At 45.7% G+C, this 18839-nt stretch overlaps 1 protein-coding gene across 2 annotated transcripts in view; it reads left to right on the top strand.

Moving 5' to 3' along the window:
- mapk14b (mitogen-activated protein kinase 14b) overlaps positions 1-18529 on the top strand; it is a 38340-nt gene extending 19811 nt beyond the window's left edge. Inside the window, exons 4-12 of one of the 2 annotated variants that reach the window (XM_088640217.1) lie at positions 3749-3860; positions 4600-4629; positions 5229-5276; positions 5576-5690; positions 6238-6309; positions 9751-9830; positions 12250-12328; positions 13604-13777; positions 14930-18529. In XM_088640217.1, coding sequence (XP_088496343.1) covers positions 3749-3860; positions 4600-4629; positions 5229-5276; positions 5576-5690; positions 6238-6309; positions 9751-9830; positions 12250-12328; positions 13604-13777; positions 14930-14997 — 778 coding nt within the window. In that variant the 3' untranslated portion in view covers positions 14998-18529. Of the gene's footprint in view, positions 1-3748; positions 3861-4599; positions 4630-5228; positions 5277-5575; positions 5691-6237; positions 6310-9750; positions 9831-10449; positions 10530-12249; positions 12329-13603; positions 13778-14929 lie in introns of both variants that reach the window. The other variant, XM_088640216.1, reaches the window with a different exon arrangement.
- The last annotated feature ends 310 nt before the right edge of the window (positions 18530-18839 follow it).

Here is an 18839-nt window from a genome sequence, read left to right as displayed (position 1 = left end):
CCTGAGCTAGATGCTCCCGCAGAAGGCTTGTGATAACACTGCAGCGGGGAGCGATAAAGCCGAACAGTCCCACAGGTTTCTTGCGTGTGTCTTGGCTAGGGCTCTGTATATTGTATATATTTATAGGGGCAAGGTAAGCCTAGAAATTTAATCTCCACCCTAAACTCCTCAGGAAAGTGTCTCGCACCTCACCTGTACATTGTTAGGCTTTCAGTTAAGTGACTTCTGCAGATAACTTTTTAATTTTCTTTTGTTGGGGCCTTGTTTGTATCTTGTTTGCAGGAGTGGTGCAAGAATGATTCTGCTGTTAGGGAGATGCTCAGCGTTATTCCCTGCGGCAGGCTGGTTGATTTGGTTTCTGTGCCGCTTCAGTCTCGGGATGCTAGCAGTGTAAAGCACGTGTGGGTGTCCGCAGTGTGGACGAGGAGCTGCACCTACACAGGAAAACTGCATCCATTCTTCTACGGTCTCCATGGAAACAAACTCATCCAGTTGGCAGCATTCTGAACCTGCAACGATTGATGCTGACCTCCAGTTTGGTGCCAAAATACATTTACTTGGACAAAGAGTAGCACTATGAAATTATTAATCTGTTTTTAAAGCACATCCACAAACGAGAGGAGGCCATTTGTTTTTAGTCTGTTCGGTAGTTAATCTGTCCAAGGATCTAGTTTGTTGAAGGAAGCCAGGGTCTTTGATACAGCAACATGGCTGCATAGCTTGTTACAGACTCCCACAGCTCTTTTGTACCTTCACAGTATGGTATGATCGTTTACTATTGGCCTTGGCTTACACAGCGTGCAAGCCATTCGTCATGTGACGGGTAGCATTCTCGGCAGTGCCTTAAAGGAGAGCCTTCTCCAACTGGAGGAAGCGGCCAGCCCTGCGCCATTTGGGAATCCCTGTCCCGTGTGATTAATGATGCAGCCTGGGCTTGATCCCGTGATACCCCTGTGCTGTAGAGCTCGTGCTGTGAGCCAAAGTTACACGTACGGGCGGTGTGAAGTGACGTATGATTGTTCCTAGCTTGTTTCTGAAATCAGGATATCACTTATGTTTTACCAGGTGAGGCGGTTTATCAAAGAGTCGGACTTGGCCATGTCTGCTGTGGTCAGCCTACATTCACTTCGTGGACTCCCATTAGTGAACTTGTAGTGGGGGAGAAAGAGATTCTTCTCCTTCTACCGGTGGAGGTCAGACATTAATGGGTTAAGAAAATGTGACGAAAAGCGGCACTTGTTTTCAGACTGCCTTGATTTGCCCTCTGCTTTGCTCTCCCCTTGAACTGTTGCCCTGGGCCCTAAGGGGGAGAATAGAAACTGAGTGTCCTACTGTCTCAGACTAATGCAACACAATATTAGGGCATCTGAGGTCAAAGCAGGAAGACAGCTGTGTGCACAGAAGGAATCTGAAACCATAGTGTTCAGGCCTAGGGAGCTACTGATCAGTTGGGTGTCATTTAAGTTACAGGAGGTGTTAGTGGTGTGGTTTCTGTGTGCTGACTACTCGGCTGCAGCTCAGCTAACTGGAGTGAAGGGAGAATTATGAAGGTGGAGGAGAAGCCAGGCCTGTCGTGGAGTCTGTGCCGGTGTGGGAACTGCCCGGAAACGACAGCTAAGAATAATCTATCTAAATTTCTTGGAGACCTCTGGACCCCACCCGGGGGATGCTGGGACAGAGGGTATTTAGAGCTATACTATTTAGGAACAGGAAAGTACAACTGCTTCAAGCACACTATGCAGCAGTCTGGTCGTTTGTTACAGTAAACCTTGCTAGCTTGTGCCCTTTAAGATAGAACCACAAATCTAATATTGCGTGTGCAAGGTGATATTACTTCCTGGCCTCTTTCAGTGCAACAGCTAGGCAAGTTTTTGTTGTTGTATGTAGACCACAGTTTTTCTACTTTTGCAAAGTAGTTTTTTTTCTGGGGAAGACAAATGACCAAGTAATGAGTTGTTTCACAAGGCTTCAGTTACGAGCAGTCACAGCTGTTCAGTGTATAGGTGTACATTGTGTACCTAATGGCATTCCTTCTGCGATGGGGACACTGATAGGTGCTGTTAATGGAGTGGGAACAGGCACGAGAGACAAAGGTTGGGCTGAGTTGAGAAACCACTCTGTTCCTGGAAGTCTTTACTCCCAGATGGAAATGGGTAAATGAAAGTGTTTCTCTTCCAGTTTTTGTAGGCATAAATAGTCTTTACCTTTGCAAAACTTTGCTTGCTTTGAAGCGACGCTTTTGCTGATACGACCAAAAGAAATTAACAGTGACTTCAGAGAGCCTCTGTTCTCTATATGGTTTCTGAATATAAGAAAGGTGCAGAGCTGACCAAAAAGCTTCAACAATTAATGTTGAATCTCAGTTTAAACCAAATTCATTTTTTTAAAGCAAGCACATGATTTTTTTCATTTCCATTTCTGTTTTGTTGATGTTGTTGTTCGGGATGTTTAGCAATAAATGTAGCGTCAGACAGGAACATCTGTTCTATAAAATAAGTGCTGATTGGTAACTGCAGTTGTAATAAAATTGTTGACTTTGGTGGATACTTAGCTGGGAAAATATTTGACCTTTTAGCATTTTGTTTTCAAATTGAAGCACACAAGCGAGGAAAAGCAACAGCCCTGATGCAGTTGGGAATAAATTCTTGTCTACAGACCTGATGCACAAATACAGTAAAGCACTCCTGCATGCCACTCTTGATTACAAGACTCTCGATGTACATCACCTACGGTTATACTTGTACTAAACTCAAACATGTGTCGGAGAATTAAGACCAGAGAGAAGAAGGAAGGCAGGAATCGTTTTGTCTTGGGAAAACAACTTCAGAAAAGGTGCAGCTTAAAATACAGCAAAGGGGGCTGTTCATTGAAAACTGGGGCTTCAGATTGTTGAAGAAGGAAGGGCTTAAAGGAAGGAGACGGAAATCTTCCATTTTCAGAAAAGTGCAGAGTATTGCTAACCGCTCTGAGCTAGTTTTTCACTAATGAGTGTTTGGTGAAGTAATTCGTCTAATAGTCAATTACTATATGGCGGTGGGTGGCTCTGTGGCTGAGGATCTGCGACTGTGGCTGGAAGGTTGCCGGTTTGTATCCCGGAGCCGGCGGAGGAATCCCATTCTGTTGGGCCCCTGAGCAGCCGTATAGATGGCTGACCCTGCGCTCTGACCCCAAGCTTCTCTCCCTGTCTGTGTGTCTCATGGAGAGTAAGCTTGGGTATGCGAAAAGACAAATTCCTAATGCAAGAAATTGTATATGGCCATTAAAGTGATCTTATCTCTTAAATCAAGAATGCTCATCAAAGCTTTGAAGGGCAGTTGGAAAGGACAGGAAATAAAGCAAGAGGCCGGCAGCTCAGTTCAGAGAGTACCAGTTTGTTGTGCATAATGTATTGGAATATGCTGTAGTACACTGGGGCTGACATGGTGTACTTTTCTCCTTTTTTGTCTATGAAATTTGTGTCTGGCTGCACTACTTGATCTATTGAAGTCCTGTATATGGAATTCACCCAGACCAAGAAGGTTAATCCTTCCCTTGAAATAATGGAGGTCGATGAAGTGGGTCCTCTTCCATACGCAAAGCACTCTGGGAAACGTGCACCATAAATGCAAGGCGTTAATTATCCTCTTGTGTTTACAGTCCACTTCATTGTATTGTTGTTTGTCAGACATCTGTTTTTTCAGAAAACATCAAAAGTAAATGAGCATAGAGATTTAGTGCTGGTTCTTGAACTCTGTGTTTGTCATTGAAGGTACCTGGTGACTCACCTGATGGGTGCCGACCTCAACAACATCGTCAAGTGTCAGAAGCTCACAGACGACCATGTGCAGTTCCTCATCTACCAGATTCTGCGTGGCCTGAAGGTACAGACTCCTGATACATACAGGAAGGACAGAAGCAGTTGCCAATGACAGGAAGCCTTTCAGCCCATATAGTTTGATAGTTATTATTAGTTGCTATTATTAGAATTATTAGTTACTCATCCAGTTGTCTTGAAGGAATGCACTTCCACATACTTTCCAGTTTGATTTTGAATAGTTGAATCTGCAAGCCATAGAGACTGACCACCCAGTCAATAAGCAGATTTCAGATATGATGGGGTTCATACTTCAGGCAGGTACAGCACCTTGCCGGACCTTAGCTGAAGTTGTTGTAGGGCCAGTCCAAAACTGTCCACAGTTTGTGCAAAAATCTAACTAGGTTTTATCATTTCACTCTCTGGTGAGTGGGATACGTGCATGAGAATGGGATCATGCAGTCCATTATTATAATCATATGGTAGCAAACACAAATTATATTTTAATGATGTGATCTTTAACCGCAGAGGGAGCTCTGCAGAAGCAGCACTGTTTCTGCCCTGGCAGCCCTCTGGGGGTTATCTGCCTGGAGCAGCAGTGTGGTATGTCAGTGCTGTACCGTGCTCGGCATCACAAGAGAGAGAATTTTAAGAACAGGCTCACTGCAGAAATATATTAAAATGTGTAATGCAGGAAAAAGTCTGCCCTTTGAGTCATCACGGTTAATGCTCACTGGACTCAGCAGTTGAAAGACGCTCTTGTATTTTTGATGCACAACTTGCCTATTTTATTTTTTCTCTTTTAGTACATCCATTCAGCGGATATCATTCACAGAGTAAGTGTCTTACTTTTCAGTTTTACAATAGCCATGTGCACATTATGAAAGCACTTACAGCTTTTTTTTTTTAAACCTGGTAATTACTCCAGTGGAGATGAGAGGCAATTTCAAAACCACATTCTTATCTAAAAGCAAACAGTTTTTTTTTATTTTAGGCCTTCCTCCCCCTCTCCCCCATCAGGGCTGGCTGTTGTCTTGGCTAGCCAAGCTGGTGGTGTTTTTTTTTTTTTGCCATCTGCATGATGTGATTTAATTGGCATTCGATTCCTGTGGAAGGGACAGAGTGGCTTGGACCGGCTTGCCCTGGCTGTCGGCTCGGTACCTCTGCCAGTCCTCCCTCTGTCAATATTGTCCCAGGTAATTAAGCCAACGGGCACGGCCCTGACTCTTGCATGCCGCCCTGTTACCTGCACTGGTACTGAGCTCAGGCCATGGAAGGAGCTTTAACCCCATTTACAAACACACAAAGTGGAGCTCATTTCCTCCCTGTGTGCGGGAGCCCGAAAGATACTGTTTATTTTGGGTGGGGGGAGGTGGGGCGGAAAAATCAGTGCTGCTCTGCACAGACATGACGTGCGCTTTGCTTTCCTCCGCAGGATCTGAAACCCAGCAACCTAGCGGTCAACGAGGACTGTGAGCTGAAGGTGAGAGAGCAGCGGTTGTGTTTGAAGCTACTTCCTTTCTGCCGGCAACCTGAGAGACGCTCGTAGTCCTGCGTTTTCCCACTCTGGCTAAGGCAGGGGGACGCCGTGAAGGTAGATGGGGAGCGTGTGGGTGTAGGATCTGGAGCCCAGGCATCGGCGCTGTGACCGTGTCTGTTTCCAGACCGGGCCTTTGGAGCGAGAACGTGCTGCTGAGCGGTCAGAAAAGAACAGGAAATTGCCTTTTCTTTGTGGAATCGCGCAGCCTGAACGACTGGGCTTTCTGTCCCCCCCCCCACCAGATCCTGGACTTCGGGCTGGCCCGCCACACAGACGACGAGATGACGGGCTACGTGGCGACGCGCTGGTACAGGGCTCCCGAGATCATGCTCAACTGGATGCACTACAACATGACAGGTGGGGCTCACACAGATGCATCCACAGGGGGCAGTGGAGCCTGCCCGCTTTTAATCAGAGCGGCTTACAAAATAAGCCTTTTCAAAGTAATACACTACACATCTAGTTATCCCTTCCCGAGTCTCCTTCCAAACATTACCTTGTTATTAAAGGCTGGCAACACCTCATTGACTGATTAAGCTGAATGTCATTGGTTCTAATTTAAAAAGTTGATGTTGAATTGGGCCCTCAGATTTGCAGAGCAGTGCTCTATTCTACTTCCCCATACAGGCTCACCTCAAAGTCCAGTAAGTGGAGCCGGGAGGGTATAATGTCCTTCACAGACTATGACTGACAAGTGCAATTTGAATATCTAATCTAGTCAACACAGGGAGTTTCTTCTGTGTGGTTGTCAAGGTTCACACTTCTGGTTTAGAGCAGGCGCTGTGTGGCACTGCAAACTTTCCACCTCGAAATCAGCTGGGCTCCAGGTGGCATCACCATGGGATTGGATTGGCTCAGCCGTGACTTAAGATTTGTGTCCACTGTGTGTGTTCTTCTCTTGCAGTGGACATTTGGTCTGTGGGATGCATAATGGCTGAGTTGCTGACTGGAAGGACATTGTTTCCTGGCACAGATCGTATCCTTTCAATCATATATCAGTACCTCAAGGCTTTAAAAGCTATTCCTTCATGTCGCTGAGTTTTTTTCTTGCTGTATTGGCCCAGGTCAGTGCCTCGGGCCTTACAGACGGGGTCTCTTGAATGTGCTCCTGATGAAAAGCAGCTCTTCTTGGGCTTGTCCTGGGCTTCTGTTTCTGGGACAGTATGCCACCTCCCAGCATGAAAACCGTCACGCAAGCTGAACCCGAATTGTTCTCTCGCCACCCACCCTTGACCGTCTTTTGTAGGAACGGTCTGTGGCACAGCTAGTTCAGTGCGCAAACAAGAGGAGCAGTTTTACAGTATGGCCTGCTGGTTAATGTGAATTGTGCAGGTTAAGGTGCTTAATTCATTGCCTTCTGTTTGGCAGGTGGGTCACCTCCATTGAAACCCAAACCTAAGCGCTGTTCTGACTGCTCCCTGTAGCCTGTTAGGCGTGTGGTGTGCCACTGTGCGGACTACACTACATGTTGAGTCTGCAAACTGTCCCCCAGGCCTGCTTTCAGAGGCTGATGCCTTGTGCCGTGTGTTTTTGTACCTTACTGAAGAGCTCTGAAGGAGGGTGTTGAAGAAGCTCTGACTTGCCTATGTGCCCTTGTGAACTCAGGCTGAACTGAACATGCCAGGATGATCTGGGGAGGGCGCAGCCCCTCTTGGCTTACAGCCTGTAATGTAAAATATAGTAAATTCTCTGCAAGTTGTCAATGTAAACCTGAAATAGATGGTTTATTGGTTTTTTGAACTGACAGAGCTATGGAAAATTTCCATCTATATGATTTTTAATGTGCGTTTTCCCCACAGGCTGAACCTGAGAACGGTGTTACTAGTTTTTTTTTGTAGTGTATGTAAGCAATTTGTGTACATACTATAGTTGTTAATTTAAAAACAGCAGGTTTAAACTATTCAAATGGAATCCTTTCTGCTGGGATGTGGTGTCAGGGGTTCATACTTCAGGTAAAGAGTTCCCTCTACATCAGCGATTGCTTTGGTGTTTTTAAGATTAAAAGAAGCAGCTTAATTTAATGTGTTGATGAGCAAAATGACAGTGTTGTGATTTGGGGAATCGGGAATTGTGCAAATACAACCAGAAAGGATCCTGTTAAGTGTTCTTTTGGGGTGAAATGATGGGATGTTTCTCCCAGCCTTATGATTTTGGGTTGAGTAGCTCAGATCACAGCCTGGGAGCGAGGACAGCACTTGCAATTGCCCTGCAGTGGCTGTGCCACTCACTTCTCGAGGACACCTGTCTGCTTCGGGACCCCACATGTTACGTTCCCCAGCTGAGATCACGAGGCAGGTTCATTCTGTATTCAATGGTAAAGTGCAGTCCAGCAAGAAGCTGCTGCGTTTGTCAGGAGTGGTCCTGTAACGGGGAAATAAATCAAGTCTTTTTGGCAAACGAGCTGTTCTTTCAAAAACAACACTGGGGCCTTGAGATGTAAGGTGTTTGCCCCATCTCTGGATGGTGCCAAACCTCCTGTAGGTCCCTACAGAGCTCGTAGTGTCAGAAGGCAGCTCATCCAGTGGGCAGCTCTGAGCCTTTCTTTCTGCAATTCCTCTTCCTGCCATTGCTGGCACAGGAGTCACTCCTATGATCCCTGATTTGAACACACCATCACAAAATCTGAATAGATTCCATATATAACAGTCATTGGCTATTCTAAAAGTTAAAAAATCAACCACACAGGAAATGCACAGGAACAAGGTTAGTCAGCGAACCTCCCAGGCCAGGTAGTGCTTTCACCTCCTCAGCTGTGATCTGGGTGCACACCTCTGTGTGGTGTTTTGTTGATTTTGTTTGGTGGTGCCATGCATGGTTGTGTGAACTCCTGGATCGCTGTGCCCCTGTGTTTTGTGCTGTAGCTGTGCACGCCCTAGCAGAAGGTTGTGCCTGGGCACACCGGAGGCACAGCTTGCGCTGCCTGCAGCCAGGAGTGAAGATGCCAGTACAATCACATGGGCCTGCCTGCTCTCTCACCTCTCACCTCTCACCTCTCACCTTTCACCTCTGTGTGGCACTAATCCTGCTTCCTGACCCGCCTCTAACACCCACTGTGCCTAACCGCTCTCTCATCTCCCATAATTATTTTTTCTTTCTCAAAGGCTTGAAATATGAATGAAAAACTGAACTGAGCGTTCAGCATGCCAAGATGTTTGTTCGAGCTGTTTTTAATGTTAGGTGGCTTTTAGTGTGTGTGAAAAGGCATGTATTGAGCAATTTTTTTAGAAATTTAAATGTAGATGCTAGAATTCTTGATTCTCAAGTGACTTTCTGATGGTAGCAGCAGCTGTGCACAGTTAAAATAAAATCACTCTGTAGAAGAATTTTTATTTAAAATGTTTTTTTTTACCCCACTGTGTGCTGATGTCAGCTTTGCATTTCCACAGTAGTACATGTGCTCTAAATTAAACTCGTAAAAGCAGACACGACACAATGTGGCTTCTTCATGACAGATGCATTTTTTTAAAAAAGAGCGGCTGTTGTGTCTTCTGTACATTCGACTCGTCCGTCTTCCCTGTGCAGGGAAGTTGTTCACCTAGGCTGTCCCCGTCATCAAGAGTACTGTCGCCAGTTCTTTCGGCAGTCTTGTCTAGTTTTTCCCAAAGGCTCCCAGTATCTCTCCCGCTTCATGCATTCAGGGATTCCAAACACCTTTCTCCTGCACCTTGTCCTGTGTTGAAGGAAGACACCTCGGAGTTCGTAGTTTATTCTTTACACAGCAAGCACGTGCCGATATCAGACTCCCAGAGCGCGAGTAAGGGAAGCTGAGGCCAAGGGAAAGGAGAGCTAAGGGAAGCTGAGGCCAAGGGAAAGGAGAGCTAAGGGAAGCTGAGGCCAAGGGAAAGGAGAGCTAAGGGAAGCTGAGGCCAAGGGAAAGGAGAGCTAAGGGAAACTGAAGCCAAGGGAAAGGAGAGCTAAGGGAAGCTGAAGCCAAGGGAAAGGAGAGCTATTCTCTGCAGGCGATGGTGGGCAGGGATCCATTGCAGTGCTTTCTTGTCGGCATTTTAGCTTTTTTGGCTTTGTTTACTGCTTCCTTAACTGCCACCTTTGACGTTTAACCCAACTGTAGATTTTCTTTTTAGTTTGCAAGGTGATTTTTTTGGGGGGGGAGGTGAGAAACAAGCTTCAGCTAAGCCTTCTTTGTGTTCTTCTCCACAGACTTTCTCTGCAGCACTCGCCAGTGACAGCTTGGCGTTTGTGGTAGTGGGACAGCATGAGTGTTTTTGTTTTAAAGCCTGACACAGTTGCATAAAGATACGATTTGATTAAAGGGCGACCGCATCAGTAAGAATAATGTGAATGCACCAGTCCAATCTGCTTCACCGTGTGCGCCTCACGCCTGTCTTCATCCCAGTATTGGTTCTGCCACACCCCCGGAGCCACTCCCCCTGCGTTTTCCTTTATGTTGGTGTGATAGATATTGATCAGTTGAAGCTAATTATGATGCTCGTCGGGACACCAGGGCCAGAGCTCTTGATGAAAATATCTTCAGAGTCTGTGAGTTTTTTTGTGTTTTTGTCACTTTTGCCTGCATTGTTTTTCTCATGTAGTGAAAGGCCTGGTGATTTAATACTACTTATTTGATTCATTGATCATCTTATCAGTCTGTGTGCCTATGTAGCATGTCTAGCGGCGTCTGTGCGTTTTTATTGGTTGTATAGATAGGCACTTTGTTTGCAAAGAAGTAACAGAATCGAGAAGACCCCTGATATGCAAAGCCAGCAGGGGAGTGGGAATAAAACTAAAAATCGCATTGGTGTTTCTTGCCATTACTACTTAAACGTATTTGGCAGTGATCTCTTCAGACTTTTTTCCCCGAAGAATAAATTCATTCACGTTTGTTTTTTCTCTTCTGCACCTTGCTCTCTGTTAACGCATGTCTCCTCCTAACACTTGCTATTCTAACCCTGCATGGTCTGAGCTTTTTCCTCCTCCTTTCTGCCCCCTCTCTCTTTCCCCACCCCCATTGTCTTGAGAGTGGTTGATACCCCCTTTTATATAGGACCTCACCCCATCGTGGTGACCGTGGAGGGGTGGGGGAGCGAAAGAGAAATCGTTCTGCGTTTTGTTTTAACTTGTGTGTTTGCCGACAACCCCCTTGACCTGGGTTTTAAAGATATAAACCAGCTTCAACAGATAATGCGGCTGACAGGAACCCCTCCTGCCTCTCTAATAAGCAGGATGCCAAGTCATGAGGTGAGCCAGTCCCTCCTCCCCGAGAGAGATGCACCACGTTACCACACACCAGGCACACGGGGCAGGCTGGCACTGCGGCCTTGCTGGGAAGGGACACAAAAGACTCTTGTACTGCTGCTGTAGAACTAGTCTTGGGGAACAAAACAGCGGCTGAGTTCACACTTCACACTTCATGCGTTTGTTGTACGGATAAGCCCAGAGCCTGCCTTTATTTTTTTAAACCCCAGCGACTAGATGGCCTTGGTAAAAAGGGAGCGGTTCTGGTTTCGTTTGCTGAACATGGGCCGGGCTGTCCTTCAGACATGTGAATGCACATTCTAAATCTTCTGTGCTGGAGACTTTGGCGTACACTGAGGGTTCCTGTGCCATTCAGAGAAATGAGAACAGAACAGAGCTGATTCTTTGGCTGGACGGGTTCCAGGGCATTTTGGGACTGCTGGCGTTCGGGGTTTTTGACTAGCCAGGCAACACAGAAAACCTCGACGGCATGTTTGCAAACTTGCACTGGCATGTTTACAAGGAGCAGTGAGCAGCACTTAATCTTCACCATCTCACCTCGTTGATGTGCTGGCAGTGGTTAAACATGAGATGCTCCATTGTTTGTGTGAGTATCTAACGGATGAAGGTATTGTTGCACAATACAGGCAAATTATAGCACTGCAGGAGATGCACCCACATTTTGATTGGATCTTGCAATGCCATGATTTGCATAGCACGGTTACCCAGAAATCTAATTTGCTGATTTAATCTATTTTAACTTTAAAATTGCCATTAAATGCAAGTTCCTTTACACTTAATTTCAAATTTTCCATTTCAAAGTCGCATAAATGAGGAAAATGTTATTAATAGAACAACCACTGCGCAAAGATGTTTTAGGAAAAGTCATTTTTAACATGTTAGTTTTAAGATGCATTTCAGTTTAGAAGGAATTGAGGAAAGTAGGTTGGTTTTCAAAATACATTTGGAACTTGAGCAATACAAGTTTACATCGGTTCCAACATGCAACAGCACAGCTGAACAATAGCTAGGGCAGATGTCAGAGGCACATTTCCCCAAGGGTGAAGAAATAGCTCATTACTAATGCTAAATAAGCAGGCGAAGAACTTGTCCTGAGGCAACTCCCAGTTATAGGCGGAGAGATTGTCTAGTTTCATTGAACTGGCTTTCCCTCTGGTAAAACTGAAGTGAAGAAAAATGATTTCTCCTGACGACCTGCCCTTCGCATCGGCGATCTCCATTCTGGCAACATGCTCTGCCTTTCTCCTCTCTAGCTGCACACTTCTCCCCCTCTCTCTCTTCTATCTGGGTCAGTCTCTACCCAGGACACTGTGGTCACACGTCATGCTGAAATTGCACAGCAGAACAACGGGCACTGCACCCCTGTTTAAAACTAGTCTCTTTGCCAGTATTTGAATGACTTTCTGTCAGTGGGAGGGCTTTAATTTATGAATGCCTCAGCATTACAATTTTTGGTGATTAAAGAGTGACCGTGCTGTGTCTGATAGGATTGTGACTGCAGAATTGCACGCTGAAATTTTTCAAATGTGAACGCACCTTGCTTTAAGTGCAGGGATGATGCTTAAAATCACACGTTTTCCTGACTTGAACACTGTGAGCAGGGTTTGGGTGACATTTACTGATACTGTATGATTCTGGAGAAAGTGTTTTTTTTTTAAAGGTTTTTGCCCCACGTCTGAGTTTTGTTTAACTTTTCTGACAGGCGAGGAACTACATCAACTCCTTGCCACACATGCCAAAGAGGAACTTTGCTGACGTTTTCATCGGAGCCAACCCTCTGGGTAAGGACAGGGGCGGAGAGGGACTGGTTCCTGTAAGGAATCGGGTGACTTGGGTGAAAGCTTTGCCGATACCAACCAGCCTGTGTGACTGCAGCCTGGGTGTGATTGTCCAAGGCACTGCTGAGGTATTCTGATATGCAAAGACAACTCATCGTTTGCTTCTTGGGCAGTGGGCCATGTTTTTGATAGTAGAGAGATGGGTTTTCCAGTTGAACAGTGATATTTTTCAGGATAGAAAAAAACTAAACGCATGTCATTTCATCAAAAACAAAGCCCGGTGTTTGGCATGTTAAAAGTGTCAACATGAATTGCTACGAAACCTAAAAAACAGGCATTGAAAGTGGAAAAACAAACTACAAGCTTCTATGTGGTTTCCACTTAATTGGTGGCAGATGTTACTGGAACTTTCTCACATTTTTGTTACATACAGTAGTTGTAGAATTCTACGGCGATCGTGTTTTGATGGATGCAATTTTTTAAAGTTTTAATTACTTATGATTGTCTTCTTTCCCTCTCAATTTAAATCTTTAGATTCTTTGGGGGGGGGACAGCCCTGCCCAAGTGCATGTATTTATTTTGATCTTCATATTAATGACAAGAACATGGAAAGACACAGCCAACCTTCTTGAGTCATGAATGCTTCACAGGTATTGGCAACAGTTTTTCCACTCCTGCAAGTGGAAAATCCAAAAATGCTAAGTTTCCAGCAGCACGGTACAAGATCACTCAGTGCTGAGTTACACTGGTTCTTCTTGTAACACTAGCGTGACTCTGGCCGGGCGTTTGTCCTAATCTGAGTCCTGTCGAATGTGTCTAACCAACTCGCCTGTGCTGTCGGCAGGAGACAACTGCTCCAAACCTAACTGCCAGCAGACTGGAGCTGCACGGCACCAATGGTGTGCTTGAACGTAGAATCATTGCTAAGCACAATGTACAACAGTCTGTCCTGCACCCTTGAGAGGAGCTGTCACCGGTTCCTTTGTCCAAGTATTTAAGGACCCCCAGTTTAAACACAAAACAAATTTGTAATAGAAATATTTCCTATTAATTTTTCAATTGGAGCTAGAGGTTCCTCCACTACACTCTGCTGGCCTAGAGGATGAACTGCTTTCCTGTTACAGTTTCATGTGGATCAACAGGTTGCGCACCACTTTTTATGAAGCATGCGTGAGTGTTTCTTGCTCTGTGCAGAAATGCCCAAATTGAGCTTGGAGGTGTGTGCTGTTCACTGGGAGCATGAGTTTCTCAAGGCTGCACTGTTTTCTTCTCTCTCAGCGGTGGACCTGCTAGAGAAGATGCTGGTTCTGGACACAGACAAGCGGATCACCGCAGCAGAGGCGCTGGCCCACCCTTACTTTGCTCAGTACCACGACCCAGACGACGAGCCTGAAGCTGAACCCTACGACCAGAGCTTTGAGAGCCGGGAGCTGGAGATCGAGGAGTGGAAACGTGAGTATCTCTCACTCATCCGTCCCTCTCCACTGTTCCCCTGTTGGGGGCATTAACGCAGAATTTTTCCACCTGTGCTCAGACTGCTTGTTCTTCTAATTTAGACTCGCCAATCATTTGCAAACCCAATTTGCTGTTTGCAGCTATGAATCCCAAGACTTTGCACCCTAGAGACTGAGGAAGTGTAGGCAGACTTCTTGGATCCACCCACCTTCGAGCCTCTTGTCTTTTAACACATTGCAGAAATCGCAGCCTCATACAGGAGGTTCAGCACTGACTGGAGGAGAGGCATGTGCTTGCTGACATCACCACATGCCTGCAAGTGCCTGGAAGGCCACAGGGGGTTGCTGTGTTGCCCTGGCCGACTAATTTCCACGTTGTCATCCTTACTCCAGTCCTGTTCCTACACACAGCTGGCTGAGCACTGCTGTCTGGGTTATGCTGGTCACATGATCCAGGCTCGAATCTCAGTAACTTCAGAGTTCAGCCTGCATTCCGGTGGTTGAGCCACTCGGTAGGCTATCAGCTTTATCTCGGAATAGATCACTCTCTTCATGTTTTCTGCAGTAGTTTCGGGTATTGGTGTGAACATGGTAATTAAATACTTAACTAAAGGTTTTCTTATAATGATTTACTGTGGCATACTGCTGTAAAAGTTGATCAAGGTGATAAAGCATGGTAATATCACAGAGGCTTTGAGAAGCGCATGTTACAAAGAATGGAAAACAACAGAAAACTAAGTGCATTGTAAAATCTTGCAAACGTGTCTAATTGCAGAATGAGATTGACAGTATAGTGCATCTAGAAGTCCTTACAGAACAGAGGAGTAGTAACTAGCTCGTTGGGAAAAGTGAGTGGAGTTGTGCACAGCTTAAGCAGGGGTGGTGAGGCTCACACTTCTACTGATGTACTGCAGAGTCACTGGTGGCAGTCGTGTTCAAGCTGCGAAATCAAAGACGTCTTAAAATATTGCCAACCTTCCTGCAGAGAAAAACAGTCTCCAGGAGCTTAACCGGTGATCCAATTTCCTGTTCTGTTTGCTGCGCAGTCTGAAGGCGAAACGGCCGTCTAGAGAATGCTGTCTCCAGAAGGGCGACTGTGCCCCTGTAGTAGAGATGGGCTCACTGGGGTGCTATCTTCTGTCTCCCCCAGGCCTGACCTATGAAGAGGTGATCAGCTTCGAGCCGCCGGTCTTCGATGGTGACGAAATGGAGTCATGAGGCTTTAGGGGGACATCCAGTCCGTTAGCGCCTGGCTGCTCTCCGGACTTTCTGAAACCACCGTCATTCAAGTGCCTGTTGTAGCTCAGTGCTGGGTTCCCCTTGGGGGTTGCAAAGGGGCAAAGGCGATTCTTTTTGTACTTTTAACTGTTTTATTTTCTCTCCTGCTTGCAGTATTGTGTTGTGTGGAAACACTCTGGATAGGTCTCAGAACTGAGTCCAAGACTTCCCTTTATATAATCAGTTAAAGGAAAAGGAAAAGCAGTTGCCGGATTGCCTGTTTTTAAAGCTATAGTTTAAAAGCAGACATGCCATTTATAATGCAGACTTAATAATAAGGTAGTCTTTTTTTTTTTAGAGTTGGGAGAAATTTAGTATTTCTAAAGAAAACGGGAGGAAAAAAAAAAGCTCCCAACAGTTTGTATCTGTTGCATGACTTGTCCATTTCTGCTGCTGAGAATTGTTCAATTAACAGGCGCAGACCTGTGAGCCAGTGCGGTAGTCAGCGGTGGTTTCCCATGAGGCTGTGCAAGTTGACAGTGTGCATTGATCAGCTTACTGCCCGGAGCTGGTGTTCCTCGTTTTAAATGAAAGGAAAGGCTCATTTTGTACCCAGGGAGATCTTTATGCAACACGGGTGAGCACTGTGCTGTCGGCAGTCGCTCTGCAATGGCGAGTCACCGATGGAATTCAGCAAAGTTTTCCTGTTTCAAGCCATAGCGCTGATTCCAGACCGTGACCTTCAGTGACACAGCGGTGCCTTGACAGAAACGGGCTTCTCCTGACCGATTCTGCTGTTACCAGAGCTCGCCTGTCAGCTCTTCTTTGAGGAGAAGAACCTCAGTTTTTTGGTGCGTGCTTATTTCTGTCATTATAAGGGGCTCCCAGGATGCTTTGTCTTGTTTTATTGAATACAATGCGATACATAGCTTGAATGGTTATTAGTTCATTGTGCCAATTTTCCACCTCTCAACCAAGGCTAGCGCAAAGGCTTTTGCCTGTGTTTAACTTGTCCCTTGTTATAAAGTGTACCCCCTCTGCCTTTGTTTTTACATTGCATCCGTGAATAAGGGGGGTTGTTAAAAGACGGCATTGTTATAGCCTGGGGTTTCCCCTTCCTCCAGTAACCGGAGCGGAGGACTCCCGAGAGAGGAGGGGGGAAGGCGTGCCTGCACTGCCTGAGAGCGGCACAGGTGAGTAGGGAAGGCCGAGAGGCAACTTCTCTTGGTTGAATCTCAGTGGTTGTGCCCCAGAGCCCTGCCTGCTTTGGTCTCCCATCCCTACTCTTAATTGCTTGAGTGAACTAACGAGTTACCCAGCTGAGCCATTAGCCACAGGTCCTCCTCTTTAAGCTGCTGGGTCATTTCGAGTTCACCTGAAGCCCGTTGAACAGCAGCTGGAGTGGCGATAGCTTTGGACAGCCTGGTCACCGGCAGGTGGGACTTTCATGGCCAAGACTTGGTACCAGCTCCAGTGTAGGTGGCAGGGTGGTCATGTTTATTTGTTATTATTTTTGTTTTACCTTCTGTTTTTGGTGTGACCTTGTGTTAAAGAGAAGCCTTTGATAACTTACCAATTCAGTTTGTCACAGTACCTTATTTATTGTAGCTTTCCACTATGAGTTTTAGGCATGTAATCCCCCCGCCCCCTTCAGGCTTCTGCAAGCACTCTGTTAGTTTGTCTTAATGTACATTGCATCGCATACTGACCTGTGCACAAGGCCTGAGGAGAAGCATCTTAGCTTTCATCTTTTTTTTCCCATTTTACACCTGGTATGATTGGCAGTTTGAAAAACTACAATTATGCTGAAACAAGTAGTTTTTTCGGGATTTGGTTCTGGGTTACTGAACAACAGCCTGGCCTTAGTGGTGAGGAATCTCCCCTGGTTGGGCGGAGGTGCCCTTCCTCCTGATTGTTTCCCTTCAATCCCTTCTCTTTTGCCAGGATTGAAGTTGAGAAATCTGCGTGAACGTTAAAGCCGCCAGCCTGAAGAGCTGTTGTCCTAGCCTGTGCTAGACGTTCGCTCGGGGAGGTTATTTTAAGCGCGTGGGGAGGAGGTTATTGTTCCCAGAGCTCTCAGCTTGACGGCCTCTTGTTGCTGTCAGTCGTGTCTTTCCATTCGCATGGGCAGTGAGCCGCCGTGGGAGGAAAGGTGCGAGCCCTGGTCATCCAGAAGCTCTCTTCCAGCTCCCTGCTTCCCCCCGGTGCAAGGGCTCCAGAGGGCCGGTACCCACTGCACTACAGCACCGTCCCGCTCAGAGGTGCTCTCCCCTCTGGGGACCAGGCCGCGCAGTCCAGCGGGCTCTCTAGCTCGTTCTGAATCATTAGCAACGCGAGAGCTGCGGAGAAAAGTGGAGTCGTTCCCCTTGCCTTCAACGGATGACAAGCAGAGATAAAGAAGGCATCCAGATCTCACAAGGTGGAGTAAACTCTTAGGACTATAGTGTTGAAAATAGAAGGTTGAGGGTGTGGGACTGGGTTACGTTCTTATATGCATGATAATTCACTCCAGTAAATTGCACAGCTGCGCTTTAGTTAAGTTTGTCAGCTCCTCCTAATTAAGCAAAGGCTTGGTTCAGTTAAGCTATTCAGGTCTCAGTTGGAATGAAGACAGGAGGAGATTATGGGGGCAGACCTCTGTCCCTTAAAGAGAGATTGTAAAGATGCGTAATGTAAAGCACAATGATCCAACTCGGGGCCTAGAAGGCTGATGTGTCTGTACGTTGTCAGTCCACCTGAGTTCTTGATGAGCTCATTATTGGATCAGCTCAACAACATCTTCCAAAACTTTCGGTGCTTCTGTTTTAAAGAGACGTATAAATCTTGCAGATGCTGTGGCCATACAGTTCTGAAGACCTGTTAATTACATTAACTTGGTACTGAATTCTGGGAGTTCAGATTTTTAGCAGTCGTGTTAAAATAGTGGGATAACCTTTGTTCCTGGTGTAATGCTCATGTGACCCACTCGTGTTTGGACTGGGGCCCGAGCTTAGTGAGGATTAAGGTGCTTCTCCTTCACCACCTCAAAACATGCCCAAACCAGCAAAACTCAGCCCAGAACATGTTTTATAAATATAAAATAATTCAGGATGTACATAAATATATCAATAATAGCATTTTTTTTCTTTAAAAAAAAAACTTATTACTGTGTTTTCATGATATAGTATTACTTGATCTCATAAAAGCAATATCTGTAACAGGCATGTCTTTCAGTGTGTGCCCGTTTGTGTGTGCGTGTATGTGTGTGTGTTTTCAGGAATTTGAAGGGGAATGTTGAAACCACAAATTGTAAATTCATAATTAAAAAGGTGAGAACGTTAGATTCAGATATTTATATCCTGGTGCGCCAACAAGCTCTGGAGTTCAATATGTAGTTTTTGTTTGTTCTGAGGAAGGGATAGACCTCCACTGTACAGAAGTAAAAACTCGCATTATTTTGTGTACTTAAACAATTCACCATATTGAACTGTGAAAGCACGGTAGAGTAACCATAACGTACCACTGTTTAAAAATAAAGGCTATTATTTTTCAATCTGTTGTCTTTCTCATTTTTTATAACTTTTATGCTTTCCAACATGAAAATTGCCCTGCTCTTGAAGCAATAAGTGTTGAATAAAAATAAAAAAACAGTAAAGTTATGCAATGCACTAGGGATGACTTCATTTGTGATGTTAGGCAGTTCTGGTCCGCCTTGCTACAATACATACATTACTGCAATTGTTTTTTTTATTTTGGAGAGCTCAAGAGAAGAGCAGTTGTAATCATTCCAGGTCTAGAAAGCATGCTTTCCATGCACTACTTGAGCCAGTGGTTCCCAGTCCTCGGCTTGGTGATGCACACAC

This window comes from Lepisosteus platostomus, chromosome 7 (assembly GCF_059453375.1).
Source record: "Lepisosteus platostomus isolate fLepPlt1 chromosome 7, fLepPlt1.hap1, whole genome shotgun sequence".
NCBI lineage: Eukaryota > Metazoa > Chordata > Actinopteri > Semionotiformes > Lepisosteidae > Lepisosteus > Lepisosteus platostomus.
This window is presented reverse-complemented; position numbering and strand designations above follow the sequence as displayed.